This window comes from Canis lupus, chromosome 35 (genome assembly GCF_048164855.1).
Source record: "Canis lupus baileyi chromosome 35, mCanLup2.hap1, whole genome shotgun sequence".
In the NCBI taxonomy this organism is placed as follows: Eukaryota; Metazoa; Chordata; class Mammalia; order Carnivora; family Canidae; genus Canis; species Canis lupus.
This window is the reverse complement of record NC_132872.1, coordinates 5,116,694-5,137,539: the sequence shown is the minus strand read 5'-3', so window position 1 is coordinate 5,137,539 and position 20,846 is coordinate 5,116,694. Positions and strand designations below refer to the sequence as shown.

Genomic DNA, 20,846 nt, shown 5'->3' with positions numbered 1-20,846 from the left:
TTGGGTCTTGACTAATTTTTCAAATCCAGTATGACAATTTGCCTTTTAAAACAGAGTTTAGACCATTTGCATTTATTTTTTTTAAAGATTTTATTTATTTATTCATGAGAGACAGAGAGAGAGAGAAAAAGGCAGAGACACAGGTAGAGGGAGAAGCAGGCTGCCCTGCAGGGAGCCCAGTGTGGGACTCCATCCCATGACCCCGGGATCACGACCTGAGCCGAAGGCAAACGCTCAACCACTGAGCCACCCAGGCATCCCATAGACCATTTCCATTTAATGTGACTATCAATATGTGTTTTGTGTGAATTAGTCATACTGGATTTCTTGCTGTTTATCCTTTTTTGGGCTGGCTTTCTTTCTTGGACCTATGGGTTTATATTTTTTATTAATCTTAGAAAACTTTTGGTTATTATTTTTTTGTATTTTTAAAAATCTCCTTACCTGTCTTTCTGGATTTCTGTTTGCACATGTGTTAGATAACTATTGTCCTACAGGTTACAAGGCTATGCTCATTTTATTTTATTTTTATTTTTATTTTTATTTTTTTTTAATTTTTTTTATTTATTTATGATAGTCACAGAGAGAGAGAGAGGCAGAGACATAGGCAGAGGGAGACGCAGGCTCCATGCACCGGGAGCCCGATGTGGGATTCGATCCCGGGTCTCCAGGATCGCGCCCTGGGCCAAAGGCAGGCACCAAACCACTGTGCCACCCAGGGATCCCTCATTTTATTTTTAACTTTATTTCTCCCTGCACTTTGGTGTAGTTCATTCTTTTTTTTTTTTTTTAAGATTTCATTTATTTATTTGAGAGAGAAAGAGCACAAGTGGAGGGCGGGCAGAGGGAGAGGGTCAACAAGACTTCCTGTTGAGTGAGGAGCCCTAAGGAGGACTTGATCTCAGCACCCTGAGATTATGACCTAAGCCAAAGTCAGACACTTAACCAACTGAGCTGCCCAGACGCCCATAGCTCATTTTTGTATTGTTTCCTCATTACAGATCTTTTCTTCTGCAGTGTCTAAGTTGCATTCAAACTCATCCAGTGAAATTTTCATTTGGGATATTATATTTTACTACTCTACAAGTTTTACCTAATTCTTTCTATAGTTTCTTTTTATAATACTTTAATTACATTTGTGTTTTTCTTTAAATTCTTGACCACATTTATAGTAGCTGCTTTAAAGTTCCTATCTGCTGGGGCACCTGGGAGGCTCAGTCAATTGAATGTCCAACTCTTTTTTTTTTTTTTTTTTTTTTTTTTTTTTTTTTTTTTTTTTTTTTTTTTTTTGAATGTCCAACTCTTGATTTCTACTCTGGTTGTGATCTTGGGGTCATGGGTTGAGACCCATGTTGAGGCCTGTGTGGAGCTCTACAGGGGTTCTGCCCTGGGTGGAGAGTCTACTTGGGGTTCTCTCTCTTCCTTTCTCTCTGTCCCTCTCTGCCATAAGCTCTCTCTTTGTAAAACAAATAAATACATCTTAAAAAAATAAAGTTCTGGAGATGCCTGGGTGGCTCAGCAGTTAAGCATCTACCTTCAGCTCAGGACATGATCCTGGAGTCCTGGGATCGAGTCCCACATTGGGCTCCCTGCATGAGGCCTGCTTCTCCCTCTGCCTATGTCTCTGCCTCTCTCTCTGTGTCTCTCATGAATAAATAAATAAAATCTTTTTAAAAAAATATAGTTCCCATCTATTGATTTTATCATCTTCACCATTTCTGGGTCTACTTCTATTGACTGATTTTTCTCCTGTTCATGGTTCACGTTTTCCTGCTTCTTTGCATATACAGTAATATTTTCATTGGATAATGGACATTGTGGGTAATTCCTGGTTTGGTGCCAGGATTTCGTCTTTATTTACAGATTGTTAAGCTTCATTCAAGCAAGAAGTTAATTATTTGCAGATAAGCTTTCTCAGCTTTGTTTAAGTGGATAGAATAGGCTTTATTTACTCTTGGGTTAGTTTAGCCTTATTTCTAAAATGTGGCCTTTCTGAGGTCTCCCTATTGAATCCTCCAGGTGTTTAGTAAGTTGTCTGCCTTCCAACTGGCCAGAATTTGAATGTTTCTAAACTTTATTCAAGCTCTAGTAGTTGTTCAGCTTATAGTTCCCCCAGTAGTTGTTATTTGACTAGCCTCACGAAATCTATCTGTAAGCCTACACCAGAGATTCATGGAGACCCTCATGCATGTTTCTGGAGTTCCTTTTCTGGTATCCTGCCCTGCAAATTTTACTTGTCTCCTAATTCCAATTTGTCTCTCCTCATTTAGTAAGAGTAATATCTCTTTGGCCTTCTTCTATCCTGTGCTTAGGTACATACCTCCAGAAAGAAACCTGGGGAAACCTTTGGGCTCATCTTATTTGTTTTCCTTTTTTCCAGTATGTCTACTGTCCAATGTCTGAAAACACTTCTTTCATAGATTTGGTCCAGTTTGGTTTTCTAATGTTTGTGATAGGAAGATTAGTCCGGTGTCAGTAATTTATGGCAGGATCACTCCTAATATTTTTAAAATGTAAACTTTCTGTTGAAAATTTACTGGAAAATTGCATAAATCTTAAGTGTACAGCTTGATGAATTTTCATCAATTGAACACACTGGTGTAATCAACACCCAGATCAGGAACAACAGTATTAGAATTGCAGGAGCCCCCTGGTGGCCCTTTTTAAACATTAATACCACATAAACATAACTGATATCCCAACTTCTACTATTATTTATTATTTTTGTCTATTTTTGAATATTATGTAAGTAGAATCATATAATATATAATTTTTGTGTCTGACTTCTTTCATTCAATTTTAAGACTGTGAAATTTGTGTGTTACTGGTAAGTTGTTTGTTCTCTTTCCTGTGTACTATTCCACTATGTGAATATTCTAAAATTTACTCATCTTCTTAACATTCTTAAACATGTCTTTTGGTGAACATATGAATATATTTCTGTTACATATATACCCGCAAGTGGAACTGCTGGGTTATCCCACTTCAATAAACATCAAATTTATATAGTCTAAACATTTCTTCTTAAGTCCGGCCTTACACCTTCAAATCTGTTTGACACCTCTGTTTACAAGCATCTCAAACTCATATCCAAAACCATTTGCTCCTCTTTTAATGTTCCCCGAATCAGTAAATGGCTTCTTAATCCATCTAGTTACTTAAGGAGTCATTCTTTCTTTCTTTCTTTTTTTTTTTAAGATTTTATTTATTCATTCATGAAAGACATAGAGAGAGAGGCAGAGACATAGGCAGAGGGAGAAGCAGGCTCCCTGCAGGGGGCCCAATGTGGGACCCGATCCAGGGACTCCAGGATCACACCCTGAGCCAAAGGCAGATGCTCAACTGCTGAGCCATGCAGGCGTCCCTTAAGGAGTCATTCTTAATGCTCCTCTTTTCTTTACTCTTCCCAGAAAACCAATCCATTATTAAGTCCCTTGGATTCCACCTCTCATTCATACACGTCTTGAAATTATCCAACTCTCACTGTCTCTACTGCCATTATCCTAGTTCAAGCCACTGTCATCTCTGCTTTGACTAATGTAACCACCTCCCACCTGGCCTTTCAGCAACCCCACTTGCCCTCTTCCATACTATTTCCCACAAATAGCCTGAGTGAGCTTTTAAATATGTAAATCAGATCCCGTTTAACGTTCCCTATTAGCTGCCCATTAACCTTAGGATACATTCCAAAATACAGTCTAAAAGCCATTATGTGGCCAGTAAGAGCCTGCTCGGTCTGGCCTCTGTCTCATCTCAGCCGAAGCTTGCTCCCTACATCTCAACCACACTGACTTCCTTTCAGTTCCTAGAACACCCCAAGTTCTTTCATGCCCCAACAACCTAACGATTTTAATGTTCTCTTGGCTTGAACCATTCTTTAAGGCTCTTTCATATGCCTGATACTTAAAAGGCGCTTCTTCAAACACTCTTCCCTGATAGTCCAGAATTAATCCATCATCACACCTACTAATTTTCCTTCATAGTACTGATTGCAATTTATAATTATGTAATGCTTTATGCTTTAACGTCTCTCGCTCTCGCACTTTAGATTCCCTCCAGTGTTACGTTCATTCCTGTAACCCGGTGCCTGACACCGTGCTTTGCACGTGGTCCACAGTCATTAAGTGCTTATTTAATAATGTATGGCGCATGCAAAAGTTGGAAGGGGCTGCAGGGTCTGCATCTGGCATTTCTCTGCCGAGGTTAGGTGCTTCCTCTTGCGAGGTGATAGATGGGACAAATCCCTTTTTTTTTTCTTAGTTTCCCCCCTGCTCCTTGGATAAGTGTTTGCTGTAGGGCCGCGTGAGAGACAAACTGCCTCTAGATAGAGGCGGCAGCAGGACGGATGAGCTTTATTCGTGAGACAGCATTAGCCGTCAGCTGAGCGCTTTGCAACCTCTCGGCGCAGGTGCGTGAAGAGCTGTCAGTCTTTTCGGGAAGGGGGCGGGGCGACTCCGGGCCCCCAGGAGGGGGCGGGTCAGCGTGGCCTCCCCGCAGAAGCTGATTGGCCTAGGCGAGGGGCCGGGGGCGGGGCCTGGTCCCGTCGGGCGCCAGCCACGTCGGACGCGGGGCCGCCCCGCAGGAAGGCCCCTCCCCGGCCCCACAATGCACTGCGGGCCGCGTCACTCGGAGCGGCGGGTCCCGGCTCGACAGGTACGACCCGGGCGGTCCCGGCGCTCGGTCCTCCGCTCCGAGGGTCGCTGGGACCCCGGCAGGCGGCCCCTGGCTCTGACTGCCTGCCGCCGCGGCCTTCGCGGCCACAGACCTTCCCCCCGGGCGGGGACCCAGCGCGTGCCGTGGGGGCGGGAGCCGGGTGGTTGGAGCCGCGGCGCTCGGGAGAGGTGGAGAGGTGCGATGCCGGGGGCTTCGTCCCCTGCGACGGGAGGGGGCTGTGGGTCCGCGCGAGCGGCGGCTGCCCCGGGGCTGACCCAGGCAGGGCGCTCCGGGAGGGAGAGTCGCTGTGGGCGCCCCGCGGCGGCGGGGGGCGGGGCGGGGGCCGAGGGGGCGGGGCTGTGGGCGGGGCAACCGGCGTGGCGCAGTCCGGGGGGCGGGGCGGTGGGCGGGGCAACGCGTGTTGTGGCCGAGAGGGGGCGTGGCGGTGGGCGGGGCGTGGCCGGTGGGCGTGGCCCCCAGTTGTTAGAAACACGGTAATCCCTCGAGGCTACTTAGGTGGCCCAGAGAGCTCGACCTGGCGTTTACTGCTTTTTAAAGGCTAGGGTGGGATTTGAACCAGCAGCTTACTTCGCGTCCTGTGGGGATTTAATTTGCATTGAGCCCAGAGATCGGCCGTCGTTGGCCCAAGAGAAACGCCTGCCCTGCCTGCCCCTGGCAACTTTGGGAGAGATGTGGCCTTACAAGGAGACCTGAGCGCTTGGCTGGGCAGGTGGAAGAGGGGCTCGGAAATAGGAGCCCCAGGGACTTGAATCTCTCTGCCCGCAAAAACAGCTTTGGACTTTTTCTCTGCCTTAGTTTCCTGGATCGTCCGCTTGGGGGCAAGTTGGAGAGCTTGAGAAGCAGCCCCTCCTATGCCTAGACAGCCAAGGCAGAGCCCAGGGCTAGAGCGTCAGCCACCAGACGCGAGATGTTGTGATGCCAGCTAACAGGTGGAGCATCCACTTTTCTAAACTCTGAATTTGCTCACGTGCTGAGAGATTATAAGGAGTTGGGCAGTACTGGAAACAGTACCTATGCTTTCCGGTGTTGAAGGTTGTAGTTGAGCACTTGAATCCAACGTATGTGGCCATGCCCTAAATTAATGGGGCGCCTGGGCATTTCCTGTGTTGAAAACCGTGGTAACAGTTTAGTGATTTGTGTGTGTGTATGTGAATGAATTGATTTTTAAAAATCTACGCATATTTTATGTTGATGTTTATTTTTTAAAGATTTTATTTATTCACGAGAGATACAGAGAGAAGGGCAGAGACACAAGCAGAGGGAGAAGCAGGCTTCATGCAGGAAGCCCGACGTGGGATTCGATCCCGAGACTCGAGGATCAGGCCCCGGGCTGAAGGCAGGCGCTAAACCACTGAGCCCCCCCGGGCTGCCCTATAACGATGTTTAAAAGAAGCACAGGTCTTATCAAAGACTTGGCTCTGACTTTCCATATACTTGAGTAGGAAGCTTGGCTGTGTCGTGAGGCAGTGTTTGGTTGGGTTCACTGTTTGGTTAGAGTTCAGCCTGTATGGAAGTCTGTCACTTACAAACGTTGGACTTGCCTAAATTCTTTTCTTTTTAAATTTTTATTTATTTATGATAGTCACAGAGAGAGAGAGAGAGAGGCAGAGACACAGGCAGAGGGAGAAGCAGGCTCCATGCACCGGGAGCCCGACGTGGGATTCGATCCTGGGTCTCCAGGATCGCGCCCTGGGCCAAAGGCAGGCGCTAAACCACTGCGCCACCCAGGGATCCCCTAAATTCTTTTCTGAGCTTGAATTTCCTCAAAGGTAAAACAAAACTGATAATACCCATCTCACAGGTTATCAGAAGGCCTAAATGAGGTAGTGTATAAAGTGCCTGGTAAATAGAGGGCAGTTAATGGTTAAATAATAATAATATTCTACTTTTAGTCCTACAGGGTGATGTTTCAGGTTCTTTATGTATCCCTATCAGGTAGATACTATTAGTATCTTTCAAACAATCCTATGAGATACACACTAGTAGTGACCACAATTTACAGGTGAGGCAACTTGAGCGTAGAAAGTCAAAACTTGCTCACGTTTACAGTTAACACATGGTGGAGCCAGTTTTTGAACCCAGACACCTGTTCCAGAGTCCATCATGTTAACTATTATGGAAAATATAAGGTGGTCTTAAGGAAAATATAAGGTGGTCTTTTATTATTCCAAAATTTGTGGCTAGATAGCTTCAATCACTGGGTTCTTGCCCCTTGTGGGTTTTAGGAGACTGACAACGATTTGGAGACACAGAAAACTTAGGTATAAGCACCAGTTTGGCTATATATTTGCAGTGTGACATTGAGAAAGGGACCTTCAATTTCCTCATCTGTCAAATAGAGGTATTATCTCACTCACTGTTTATAAACTGTAAGGTGCTGCACAACTGTTAGGGATTGACACATTTGTGCCTGTGTTGGGGGCCCTGTTCCTCGTTGTGGGTATAATCTACTCTGGAGCCTGAGGCTAGATGTACTGTGTAGTACAGGCACCTGTAATAGGAGTACTGAAGGCTGCTGGTAAGGTGTGGGGGTGGGTAGGCAAAACTGTAAAATAAATTCTGATTGTCTTTGGTACGCTTTCCCCTTTTCCTCTTCAAGCTCTGTTTTTCAGGTGTCTTTATGTTAACCTGCGGCTGTACAGAGACCTTCCCTTTTCTCTCAATCTTGCTCCCTCCCTGTGTATTATAATTAATATAGCTTTACCCCCAGTAACCCCCACTCCCAAGTCCCACAGATCTCAGCTGGCATTTTCTTTTCTTTTTTTTCTTTTCTTTTCTTTTCTTTTTTCTTTTCTTTCTTCCCCCCTCCCTCCCTCCCTCCCTTTCTTCCCCCCTCCCTCCCTCCCTCCCTCCCTTTCTTCCCCCCTCCCTCCCTCCCTCCCTTTCTTCCCCCCTCCCTCCCTCCCTCCCTTTCTTCCCCCCTCCCTCCCTCCCTCCCTTTCTTCCCCCCTCCCTCCCTCCCTCCCTTTCTTCCCCCCTCCCTCCCTCCCTCCCTTTCTTCCCCCCTCCCTCCCTCCCTCCCTTTCTTCCCCCCTCCCTCCCTCCCTCCCTTTCTTCCCCCCTCCCTCCCTCCCTCCCTTTCTTCCCCCCTCCCTCCCTCCCTTTCTTCCCCCCTCCCTTCCCTTCCCTTCCCTTTTTCTTTCCTTTTTCTTTCCTTTTTTTTTTTAAGGGTCAGCTGGCACTTTCAATAAAATATGTACCAAGGTAGTGTTTCCCATGCAGAATACTTTGAGTAATAAGTAGATGAATATTTTCAACAATAATTTCCAAAAAATTTAACACACATTTGGATGAAACAACAACAGGGACTCCTGGGTGGCTCAGTGGTTGAGTGTCTGCCTTGGGCTCAGGGCTGGTCCTGGGGAGTCCCACATTGAGTGCCCTGCAGGGAGCCTGCTTCTCCCTTTACCTGTGTCTCTGCCTTTCTCTGTCTCTCATGAATAAATGAATAACATCTTTAAAAATAAAAGAAACAACAAAAATCTCTAATTAGGAGACAAACCTCAAAATTGATTTCACAGCTATTGCTAAGGATAGTCAATATCAGTTGAATAGTCAATAAGTCAATTGAAAGACCTACATTAGGTAAATAATAATACAAGTGAGGTGTAGATGTAAGAATTCTGCAAATGGGGGCACCTGGGTTGCTCAGTCGGTTTAAACAGCTGACTCTTGTTTTGGCTCAGGACATGATCTCAGGGTTGTGAGATTGAGCCTTGTGTCGGGCTCTATGCTGAGTATGGAGTCTGAGATTCTCTTTCTCCCTCTCCCCTCTGCTCATGTGTGCATGCTGTCTCTCTCTTGCTCTCTCTCAAATAAATAAAATCTTAAAAAAAAAAAAAAAGAATTCTGAAAATAGTACTTGGATAATTAAAGTTTGGGAAATAGCCAAAATAAGATATGAATGGTTAACCTGATACTAAATGTTTTTATCTCTTATGAAAGCATCTTGCTGGAAAGTAGATATAAAACATACCTTGTATGTTAGGTTTCATTGATTTTTGAGAAAGTGCCTTCTTGGTGACCCATAGTCATTACCCCATGAGGTTCTGAAGAAGAGGTCAGCATCCTGTTATCCTAGGACTAAACAGTGCTAACCACTGGCACAGTGGGAGTTTATTTTTCTCAGTTTCTACATAAATGTTTTCCCAGACCTATCTAGATTCTAATTTGGGCTTTTTCCTTTAGCAGTTGCTGTTGAAGAATGGGTATACAGGTCAGTACTCAGATTCCCTTTGAGTTTTCTGCTGTCTAAAGACATACTTTTTTTTTTTTTTTTTTTTTTAGTGTTAATGGTGAGAGAAAATGGATCATGGCCTAAAAATGTATCGGTGGCCCTGATAAAACTATTGCTCCTGAATCTTCCCATGCAGATGTTAACCTCTTGATTTCCTCAGTTCCCATCACTTCTTCATTGGTTTTCCCAACCACCACTGTGCCTTAGACCCTAAGGGTATTCTAACCTAGCTTGGCCCCTATGTGGAGGGATCCCTTTTTCTACTAGCATAGTCCAGATAAGATGGAGGGTTTTCTTTAAGGAACTGCATTAAGAATCCAAGGTAGAAAGAGAAAAGAGGGGAGGTAGTAGTTGATAGAGGAGAGACTGCTTATCCTAAAGTGGTTGAAATCCATCCACAAACCAGGCAAGCCTGACATTGTTCACGGGCAGTCATGACAGTTTCTTTTGCTAGTTTACTGGTTAGCATGTAAGGTCAAATGACTCTGGGAGGAAGAAGTTTAACTTTTTTTCCTCAGAGGAATCATATCTACTGATAGAAGCGATTTTCTGACAACCTTTTAAGAATTTTGACAGGGAGTCTCAGTGCTGTGTTGTGCTTTTGGTTTCAAGCCTACATGTATTGGGAATATCTGAAATGCAAGTTTGTCTAACAGTAGTTTTCCAGTTAAGTGGTGGGTGGCACAACTTGGGTTGTGTTTGCTCTTTTCATCTGAATTTCCTTAATTCTGGATTGATGGTTCCTGACGGTAGGAACCAATGTCTGCTGTAGTCCTAGACTATAGAACCTATTCAATAAATGTTTGTTAAATGAATGGAACTTACAGGTTGGCGTTTGTTTCTTAGTATATGTTTTACAAAGTATGAATCGTTATCTTTCTGTTTTGAATTCATTAAAAAGAAAAGAGTAATTGAAGACTCCATGAAAATTGGCACTCTATAATAAGTATTATTCCTAATATTTCTGTTGGGATCATAGATCAGGCATAAAAGAATGCAGTCTACTTCTAAATACTAAGAATATGGGTGTTTGGAAACTATAGGTCACAACCTTGCCCTCATGTTAATTCCCAGAGTAATTGTGTTGCAGTAAACTTTAGGAAGAAAAAATTTTATATTTTAAATTTTATATTTTAAATTTATATTTAAATAATAAATGCCTAAGGATATGAAGTAAGACATTTTACTACTACTTATCCTTAGGCTAAATCTCATAATTATGGTTTATTTTATTTATTTATTTATTCATGATAAACAGAGAGCGCGCATGTGCGAGAGGCAGAGACACAGGCAGAGGGAGAAGCAGGCTCCATGCAGGGAGCCCAATGCGGGACTGAATCCCAGGACCCCAGGATCACGCCCTGGGCTGAAGGCAGGCGCCAAACTGCTGAGCCACCCAGGGATCCCCATAATTATGGTTTAATAATGAAATAAAACATAGAACAATTTTTAAGAGGAGTTTGTAGTTTATACATTATCTCTTGAAGGATCTCCTCTTTTTCTTTACTGCTTTTAGAAGAGAAAAGAAACTTATTTAATAGGGAAAAAATGATTTGAATATGTCATATTGGAATGTTAGTTAGAAGATCCCATTATGGTTAAGGCTAATTTGATTGATGTGGTTTTTTTTTCTGTTTAAGTGAATGGAGAAGAAAAATATTAAAGGGTAATGACATGTTAATACTTAGCTATTCCTCTCATTTCCTCATGAAAAGAGGAAAAGGGGGAGTAAATTTAACGCATTAACTTTGTTATATGGGTTAATTTTTTGTGTTAAGTCAGTTGCCATTGTAAATGGACAGTGAGGTTTCAACTTCACACGGCAACAAAAATGAGAAATTTTTTATGGTACTAATTTCCAGAGTCAGTACCAGTTGGTTTTCTGTGCCATATTTTGATACATAACTAAGTTTTTCATTTTTGGAATGAAGTAATATTGAGCTGAGAAAGACAAGTGAGGATTAATTTAGTTCTGAGATACAGTATCTTGAAAAAAGTCTATGAAATTGTTACCAAGTTTTTCAATTTTCACCATTTTCCCTACTTGTAGTGAAGCAGTATTTAGTGCGCTGTGCTCTGAAGGCCTCACAAGAAAGAGTTATCACTTAATTTCAGACTGAACATGTTTTAATTTAGTGTTTTTTAAAGTATGATCTGATCTGTAGGCACTAAGCATAGTAATTACCTGGGAATTTGTTAAAAATGGAAGATTCTCAAGCCCTACCTCAACGTCAGTGGATCAGAATTTGGGGATAGGGGGAGGTTCAGAAACCTGCATTTCTAACCAAGCTTCCAGTGGTTTTTATTCAAGCTAAAATTTGAGCAACTTTGAATAGTTTTTAGCAAAGTTTCTGTTTACCTAATTTCTTTCAGACCCAGCCTATGAAGTCCTTTTTATCTATCTCCATGAAGCTTGATCATAATATAATAAAAGAGGCCATTATGTTTTATTTTCTGGTAAAGAAATTGAGAATGATATTAAAACCAGTATTCCTTTAGCTTTAAGATTTATTATGAATACAATTTTTTGTTATTTAAAGACTTATTTATTTATTTTAGGGAGAGAGAGTGTGCGTAAGTTGGAGAAGGAGCAGAGGGAGAGAATCCCAAGCAGACTCCCTGCTGAGTGGGGAGCCTAACATAGGTCTTGATCGCAAGATCCTGAGATTATGACCTGAACTGAACTGAAGAGTTGGATACTCAATCAACTGAGCCACCCAGGCACCTCAATAAAATTTTTTTCCAGATTATAAAAATAATATATACCCATTGTGGAATATTATGAAAATTTAGGAAATATAACAATCCTCCATAATACTATTTTCTGGGGATAAGCATTATTATAATTTTGGCATGTTTTCTTCTGCTATCTATTTCTCCATTTATCCCTCCCTTCTTCTTTTTGTCTTTATAGAAAACATTTGCGATTTTTATCCTGCGTTTTTTCCTAATTAATGTGTAAGCATTTTACCATATTACTGAACTCTTTTTCACAGACATCTGCATCATATTCCATCATAGGAGTATACTATATTTAATACTCTGTTATTGTTGAACGTTTAGATTGGTTTTGGTTATTTCTGTGAAAGAATGTCTTTCTGTTTAAAATTTTGTCTGAAACTATTTCCATTAAGGTAGGGCTATATATTTACATTATTATTGTGGTCAAAGGGCATAAGTACTTTTAAACTCTCTTGAATATTGCAAGATTATTTTGAGAAGATATTTATTCCAATATTTACTCCTGCAGATACCTTTAAGAATGCCAGAAAGAAGCAAGTATCATTTTTTTAATTTTTAGAAAAGATTTTATTTATTTGTTTTAGAGAGAGAGCCCATGTACTGGAGGAGGAGTGGTGGGGTAGAAGAGGGACAAGCACTCCAACTTGAGTGCAGAGCCTGACTTAGGACTGGATCTCATGACCCTGAGATCGTGAACTGAGCTGAAATCAAGAGTGGGTAGCTCAACTGACTGAGCCCCCAGGTGCCCCAACAAGTATTATTTTTTAAAAGCTAACTTGTTAAGGAAAATGTAGTATGTTAGTGCTTTAATTAGTGAACATTTAATTATTAGTGAATTGAACATTTTTACACCATTTATCAGGTTTGACTTTAATTTTTTATCTAACTCAAATTGTTCATCTTGTTTTAGGTCTTCTCTGCTGGTTGAAATGTCTATGATTTTATCTGCATCAGTCATTCGCGTCAGAGATGGACTCCCCCTTTCTGCTTCTACTGACTATGAACAAGGCACAGGCGTGCAGGAGTGCAGAAAGTATTTTAAAATGCTCTCAAAGAAACTTGCTCAGCTTCCTGATAGATGTACACTGAAAACTGGACATTATAACATTAAGTAAGACTTGAGTTTGCACCATTAGAATAATTTGCTCAGTGTTTGCCATTTGCATGAAATATAAAAGTGGTTGTAGTAAAAATTAGTGATTGGTTAGTTTAGGAAAAGTGTTCAAATCAAGAATCATGTGGTTCTCAATTTATACTAAACAGTAGTCGTCATATTATTGCCCTTTTTGCAGCTTCTCTGTGTTTATATCTGGCTTTAGAAATTTTTATACTTTTGCAGATCACAGATATTCTATAAGTTGGTCATTAGGTATTTATTACTTAGTGTTCTTACATGTCCAGGCAAACTCTGTAGGAAAATATAAAAATTGTGCATGATACCTGCCCTCAAAGAACTTAAATTTATATTCTAGTGAGAGAGGATACCACTCATTTCTATTTATTGCACATGAAAGTAACACTGGGCTATGGGATAGAGTGACTTTATAGTAGTTCAAGCCCTCCCTGAAAGGGTGATATTTGAGCAGAGACCTAAGAGATGTGAAGGATGCTGTGGATGAAGAGTAAGGCAGAGTGACAGCCAGTGCATAAGGCCTGTGATACTGATCAAAGGATGGAAGGAAAACCAGAGATGCTGAAGCAATATGGACAATTAATAAAGTGGCAGAAGGTGAGATCAGAAAGTTAGGAATGGGACAGGTTATATAGAGCCTTCTGGGCTGGGGTAGGAGTTTGGATTGAGTCTAATGTGATGGAAAGCCAGTGAAGAGTTTTAAGCTAGAGAGCTATATAATGTGATTTTTGGCTTTGAGTAAATCATTCTGGCTGCTGTATGAAGAATGTGCTCTAAGGGAGAAAGAGTAGAAGCAGAGAGATCATTTAGGGAGACTCTTAAAGAAGTTCAGGTAGAGGTGATGTTTATAACTTGAATGAGAGTGATAATGATGAGAAGTGGTTATATTTGGGCTGTATTTTGGGAGTAGCACCAACAAATCTTCCTAATGGATTCTAGTGGGATGTGAGGGAAAAAGAATAATTGAGTCCCCCCTAGATTTTTGGCCTAGAGGATGCCCATAATTACTTGGCTAATGGGGCTGCAATGAGTAATATTGGAGGATGTGTGTTTCAAAAATCAAGAGTTTTGTTTGAACATATTAAGTCTAAGATGTCCATTAGACATTCAGGAAGATCTGTCAGGTAGGAAGCTGGGTGTATAAGTCTGAAGTTCAGTGAAGAAGGACAAGTATGGAGATTTAGATTTGGGGGTCAGCTTACAGTGTATAATTAAAACTGGGAATAGATAAGACCCCCTTGGAGAGCATCCACATGACACAGAGGACAATAAACTCTTGAGCAGTTTGATACAGAATTTGCATACAGAAGGATATCAGATAAGGACAAGGTCCATTATATCAAGGTCCTTGATATAATTAGCAGAGGGCTTAGTTGTTGAGATGACACATGAGTCATGTCCTGAAGAATTATTAAGATTTGGCCAAGACAGAGAAGAGGGCATTCTAGGTGTAGAGAGGAGAGGCGGAATAAGTAAAGAATGACTTAGCCTTAGGGGTGTATTCACCTGTTTGGCCTGGTGTAGTGGATGGTGATTTAGGGATAGTTATGGGAAATGTGAGATAATTAGCGTGGGGCCAGATCCAGGATTTCCTTGCAAGTTCAGACTGAGGGATAGGAAGCTGTTACTGCAGGTTTGAGGGAAGTGACTTGATTAAAACAAAACAAAAAACCCCAAAAAACAAAAGCAATGCTGAGGCAGTGAAATGTAAGGTGAAATGGAAACTCTGAGAAGAGAGAGATTAACCTATAATTAGGGCCTGACCTAGTAAGATGTAAGTGCAAATGAAAAAGAGAATGCCAGTTACAAAGACACTTCAAAAAGAAATGATTAAGCCTCATAAGATGGAGTGCCAGAAAGGAAGAGATGGAATACCAAAGATGACTGAAGCTGTGGAGTTGGACAGAATGAGCTCTTTGGAAAGGGTTGCTTACTCTGAGGGTGAGGAAGAAGAGGAGGGTAACTAAGCACTACTTTTGAGTATTTTACTTGAGGTTTTGACTGGGTAGTCCAGTTAAGATGGGATAGAGATCTTGAAATCGCTCACATGAAGTTGAAAGTGTGAGGGTAGAAACGCCCACTGAGTTTCTGAGAGGCCCAGAATAGAACCTTAGAGAATGTCTATAATTACTTAGATCAATTAGGTAATGGTAAGATAATGAGCTTTTATCTTAAACTGGGTTTTCAAAGGATTTTACTGGAAAGTGTAGTGGTGGTTGATGGTTAAAATATATCTAAAATGATGTCTAATCTATTTCTGTTTTATGGAGAAAAACTTGAAACCTTTTAATATTCTATTTAATAGGCTCTTTTTAGTACCCTTGGTCATTATTCTGAGTTTCAATTGATATTGTATAGGACTATAGACCTATATCAGAGTGATGGAAGATTGTTTGAACATATATTAATTCTGACAAATATCCTAGACTTGAAGAACAACTTTTTTTGAAAATGTTTTTCCTCCTTTATTTTATTCTCTTTTTTTTTTTTTTAATTTTTTTTATTTATTTATGATAGTCACAGAGAGAGAGAGAGAGGCAGAGACACAGGCAGAGGGAGAAGCAGGCTCATGCACCGGGAGCCCGATGTGGGATTCGATCCCGGGTCTCCAGGATCGCGCCCTGGGCCAAAGGCAGGTGCCAAACCGCTGCGCCACCCAGGGATCCCTATTTTATTCTCTTAAAAGCAGAGTATCATGTAGTAAAATTTTAACACCCCTTCCAATTCTGTTTGTTTTGAATTCTAGATTTTATGTTATTTCTTTGTATTCCTTCTTATTCCACAAAAGATGTGAGGTAGTTTACAAAATAATTCAAGAGCACAGAAGAGAGTATCACATAAAGGGATAAAGATAGGAGAATCATAAACTGAAATAACATTTCCTTCTGGAGATGGAAACTACTTAATCCAGTCATTTGTTGGAAAAGGACTGCAAATATTTCTCTGAGCTTTCTCATGGCCCAAAGGAGGATAATGAATCATTTACAGGATTCAGTGTCCATTGGATAAAAACATTGCTCTTCACGTTCCTGAGACCTGATGTACGTTAAGAGGGACAGCATTTGAATAGCATTTTTCCAGCAGCCATAACGATGAGCTATTTATGATCTTTCTTGTAAAATTCCTTAGTGTAAGCAAATGACACAATTCAAAAAGCAATTTTATGAGAGAGTTTAGGAGTGAGATGAATCAGCAGCGGTCTAATCTGGCCTGACCTAAGAATACAATTTAGAAATGTCTAAAGGAATAAATAGATTACATGGCCTTTAGAACCACACATAGAAAAGCCTCTATGCATGTTATTTTTGTAACCAAGTTTTTAAAAGGGATTGAACGGAGAAATTTTAGTTCTAGTTCCTGACAAGAACCTGGGTTTTATGTTTTCTATCATTGATTAGAGGACTTGATTATTTTCTAGCTTATAGAGGTTTCCATGCTGTATGACATTACATTTAGACTAATTATAAAGTCACTGTAAAATTGAGAGTTTATATGTTACCTGAGTTACTTAAAGTTCCCTTGTGACACCTCTTTTTCTAACTGCCCATGAGCTTGCCAGATAAAACTCACAGATCTGCAGTTATAACATGGCACAGCCCAGAACTGGCACAGGCTGCCCATCTGCCTTGTCGCCTGGCTTATAGCCTTCTTTTGAATCACCTTCTTCTTGCTACTACTATTTCATTTCTCTCATGATCTCACTCCTTACACAGATTGCCTGTAGAACTTGACTTTTTTTTTAATCATTTATATTTTTCTTATTTTAAATTTATTTTTAAGTTTTTATAATTTTTCTATATAGTTAGATAACTTACAGAGATCATTATCTGTTCTAGCTTATAAATGATTCCTCGTCTTTTAGCATTGTGGCTTTCAAATACGTTTAAAAATTGAGGTTGTCTTTGCGGAATACCAGTGAGAACCAAAACAAAGTTAAGTATGTAATTATATGCTAAATCAAATGGCACCTCACGCTGGAGTCTAGGTGAATAGGTAGAGGAAGACCATAGAATTTGAGGAGAAGAATTAGGGTAACATTTTAAAATTAAGAAAATTCCAGGGCGCCTGGGTGGCTCAGTCAGTTAAGCATCTGCCTCTTGATTTCAGCTCAGGCCATGATCTCATGGGTTGTGGGATCAAGCCCCACATTGTTTGAGTCTCTTCCTCTGCCCCCCCACTCATGCTGTCTCCAATAAGTGAATCTTTAAAAAATATTTTTAAAGGTAGAAAAATTTTAAGAAAATTCCTTTAATCCCTCCTCCCCACAGTGTGTTGGGAGAATAATGAGCATCAGATTGTAGTGGCTGAGTAGTGAGTTCAGCTAATGGAGCCCATTCTGTGGAGCTCAGGCTGGCACAATGCCTTGCACATAGGTTACTAACTGCTAAATGAGGGATGATTGTTTTGGGGGTATGGCAATGTTCAGAGTTGCTGTGGAGTTAAGTCTTCACTTTCTCCAAAATACTTCAGTTTGGCTTGTTGATTGGTGGCTGGTTGGGGGATGCATAATCTAGTTTTGTGATTTCTTCTCATTTTACAGTTGAATGCTTGAATGACATGGGTTTGAACTGCACGAATCCATTTATAAGCCAATACTTTTCATAAATACAGTACTGTAAATGTTATTTTTAAATAGCATTTTCCTTTCTCTAGCTTCATTGTATGAATACAGCATATAATATAACAAAATGTGTGTTAATTGTGTTTTGGTGGTAAGGCTTTCAGTCAACAGTAGGGTATTAGTAGTCAAGTTTTTGGGGAGTCTAAAGGTATGCTGATTTTTGACTGTGCAGGATATTGACATCCCTAACCCTAGCATTGTTCAAGGGTCACCTGTACATAGTGATGCTATAGTTCTCTCTGTGTAAAAGTTTAAAGAATTTATCTGTTTCATAAGTTGAAGGACGCTTTCCTTAAATTGTCATAAATGTTTAATATATAAACTTATGTCAGAACTTAGGAAACACAGTGGCTAAAGCAATAATTATGAATCATATGAAATTAAGTTATGTCATATGAAATCTTAAAATTTTGAGATTGGTTTTGGAGATTTGGGAATCATAGTGGGACATTTTGAGATCTCTTTAAACATTGAGATACTGATCTTATGAAAATACAAACGTCTTTGGGAAGCCAGTCATACTCTATTGTGAATTTTAATGCAAGAAATAAAATTTCTTAATTTTCCCACTGAATTCTTCTGAAGTCTGATAATGCCTGTGAGCCTTACCGGTTCTCTCTTTACCTTAGTCTCTACTTTCTCCATATTAGTTCACAAACTGCTACCTCTAGCTGGGAATGCTATTTTAGGCTTACCTACTTTTTGTTTTTAGTTTCTGGCAGTGCTTTTCTTTCAGTTTTTGGTGTTATTTTCTGATTACAGGAATAACAACTTCAACAATGACCCGGTCATTAAGTGCCTGCAGTTGCCAGGCACTTTTCCTATATTCAGTTTTGTAACAGTTCTGTGATTGGTTAATAAATAGGGCTCTTTCCCATTGTCAGTGCAGAAACAACTCACACTAGCATAAGCAAAAAAAGGGTATTGTGAAGGAGAGGCAGGCTTCTAAAGTGGCTGGAACCAAGGAACACAGATGTTATCAGGAATCTTGCATTTCTCCACTTTCCTTTTGCAGATAGCTATTCTCCATATATTGGAAAACACTGTACAGGCAGCTGCAGGCTTACTTCATTTTGGCTGAGCAACCCCTCAGGTTAATTATTACTGTCTTAATTTATTAATAGTTTGCTATATACATTGTTATTTAGCATGCTACAAAATGCAGTTTTGTTTCCTAGTTTTGTATATTGGTGTTTTAAGTGCTTTCCCAGCACCATATCATAAGTGCCTGGCAAGCAGAGATTTTGTCTTTGAAGTCAGAGCCTATAGAGTAGAATGCTAGACATAATGCTAGGTGCTTTGTTATTGCTTGGGGAAGATCATTGCTTTCACTAATTGTTTAGTTGTTGTAGCAGGCCACAATTGTCCTAATGTTGTTAGTGTTTAATTGGTGTGTAAAATTTGACAGTTAATAAATAAAATCAGATACCAGAAAATGCTTAATGTTTAAGCATTTTTATTGGATCTTAGAAATCACTTGAGGTATGGCTTGCTTGGATACCTGATAGAATTAGCTTTTTAGGGAAGTGATTTGAAATGGGTAAATACCCCCTATCTGGAGTTTGAATTTCTGTCAGTCTTACCTGTTCAAGACATACTTAGTCCTGGAAGGCTCTGAAGAAGTTCCTAGTGTGTATGCTGGGGGAGGAACCAAAGATGTAATGAAGTTGGATAAATTCCTTGGCCTGAAGACAGAAGCTATAAAGACCAAATCCTATTGGTACCAAGGCCAAGAAGAATAAGGGAAGTAAAAAAATTGGAGCAAAGTAGGAAGCAAACAATGGCAGTTTAAAAATTGTGCTCAAGGTGAGGAAAAGATGTGTGAGGTTAGTAATGTCTGTGATAAAAGGATAGTAGACCTATCTAACATAGTAATTCTACATGGTATCTGAGAACATCTTTGTCTCTAAAGTAGGAGGATGTTGAAAACTCACTGACCTGAACGCTAAAGCCTTCTGGAAGAGGAGGTGAAGTTGTATTCCGGTCTGTAAAATTTAGTCAACTATTTATTGAACTTCTTCTTTATGTAGATACTTTGAATAGATAACTGCTGGGCTGTACAATTATATGTGCACAATATACTCAACAAATTAGTGTATAAATGAGTAAATGAATGATGTCATCTTTGTACTCATTCACTAATTTATTGAACACATTTTGTGTACTAGACCCCAAATATTCTAGTTGCTAAGAATATAGCGGTGAGCTCTATAGAAATGATCTCTGCTCTTATAGAGCATAGATATTAGTGAAAAACATTACAACAAATAAACATAAATATATAATTACAAACTGGATTAGTTACATGAAGAAAAATAACAGCTACTATGGTATAACCCAAGGGGTGGGATCAATTTATTTTTTTTAACGATTATTTATTTGAGAGAGAGAGAGCACGCGTGTGCAAGCCTGAGTAGGGGGAGGAGCAAAGAGAGAGGGTTAGAGGGAATCTCAAGCAGACGCCCCACTGAGCATGGAGCTTGATGTGGGGCTCAATTCCACAATCCATGAGATCATGACTTGACCCAAAATCATGAATCTGATGCTCAGAGAACTGAGCCACCCAGGTGCCCCGTGCCGGGATCAATTTAGATTGTATGCTCTGGGAGGAACTTTTAAGTCCAAGAAGGATGAATAGGATTAACCAGGTCAGAATTGGAGCATGGTAGAGATAGGGTTGGGTTGGGAGCATTGCAGGTGAGGAAGACAATTTGTAAAGTTTCTCAGATTAGACGTTGGGAGGATTGGGAGTAGGTTGGTATCCTTTGGATCTGAAATAATACTTTATGTGGCTAGAACGCAGAGAAGGAGGGGTAGAGTGGCACAAGAAGTAGAGAAGTTGGCAGGGCTTCCTGAATATCCTGATACAAGTTCCTAAATCCTCAAGTTTCATTTATTACTCTTAGAGGAAAAAAAATAGAGATTGATTTATGGCTTGAAAAAGTGAAAAAAAAAAGTTGGTGAATTAAACACATAGTTGGTTTATGTATAACATAGGGAAGTTGGTGTTGTGTTGGAAAAGAAGGAAGGCTTTGGAGTTAGAACTAAGTTTGACCCCGCTCTGCTTCTAAAATGTTGATGTGGCCCTAGTAAGCTACTAAAAATCCCTGAGCCTCTGTTCCATCATCTGTAAAATGGAGATAGTCGTGCCCCTTTACTGTGAGAGTAAAATTAAATAGAATACGTAGCTAAAGCCCTTATTAGCAGGGGGCCTGGTTCAAACTAAAGGGTCAGTAAACTGTACCTGCTGCTGTTACTGTTACTCCTCCTCCTCCTAATGGACAGGCAAATGCATGCACAAACTGGCATATCTATAGTGACTTTAGGCAGTTTCATATGAGGAATTCTCAGAGGATGGGAATCTTTGAGTTTGTCCCCCATGATAATTGCAAAAGCCAGAAATCTTTTGATAAAGAAGGCTTGTATGTATTGTTGAAAAA

The 20,846-nt window shown here is 40.4% G+C and overlaps 1 protein-coding gene across 6 annotated transcripts in view; it reads left to right on the top strand.

The window, feature by feature from the left end:
• Nucleotides 1-4,524: 4,524 nt before the first annotated feature.
• The window catches only part of SEC22A (SEC22 homolog A, vesicle trafficking protein), a 69,261-nt gene continuing 52,939 nt past the window's right edge, over nt 4,525-20,846 (top strand). The window contains exons 1-3 of one of the 6 annotated variants that reach the window (XM_072812499.1): nt 4,525-4,653; nt 5,470-5,603; nt 12,564-12,764. In XM_072812499.1, the coding sequence (XP_072668600.1) occupies nt 5,590-5,603; nt 12,564-12,764 (215 nt within the window). In that variant the 5' untranslated portion in view covers nt 4,525-4,653; nt 5,470-5,589. Of the gene's footprint in view, nt 4,654-4,722; nt 4,850-5,134; nt 5,604-12,563; nt 12,765-20,846 lie in introns of those variants that run through there. The other 5 variants (XM_072812502.1, XM_072812501.1, XM_072812503.1 and 2 more) reach the window with 5 other exon arrangements.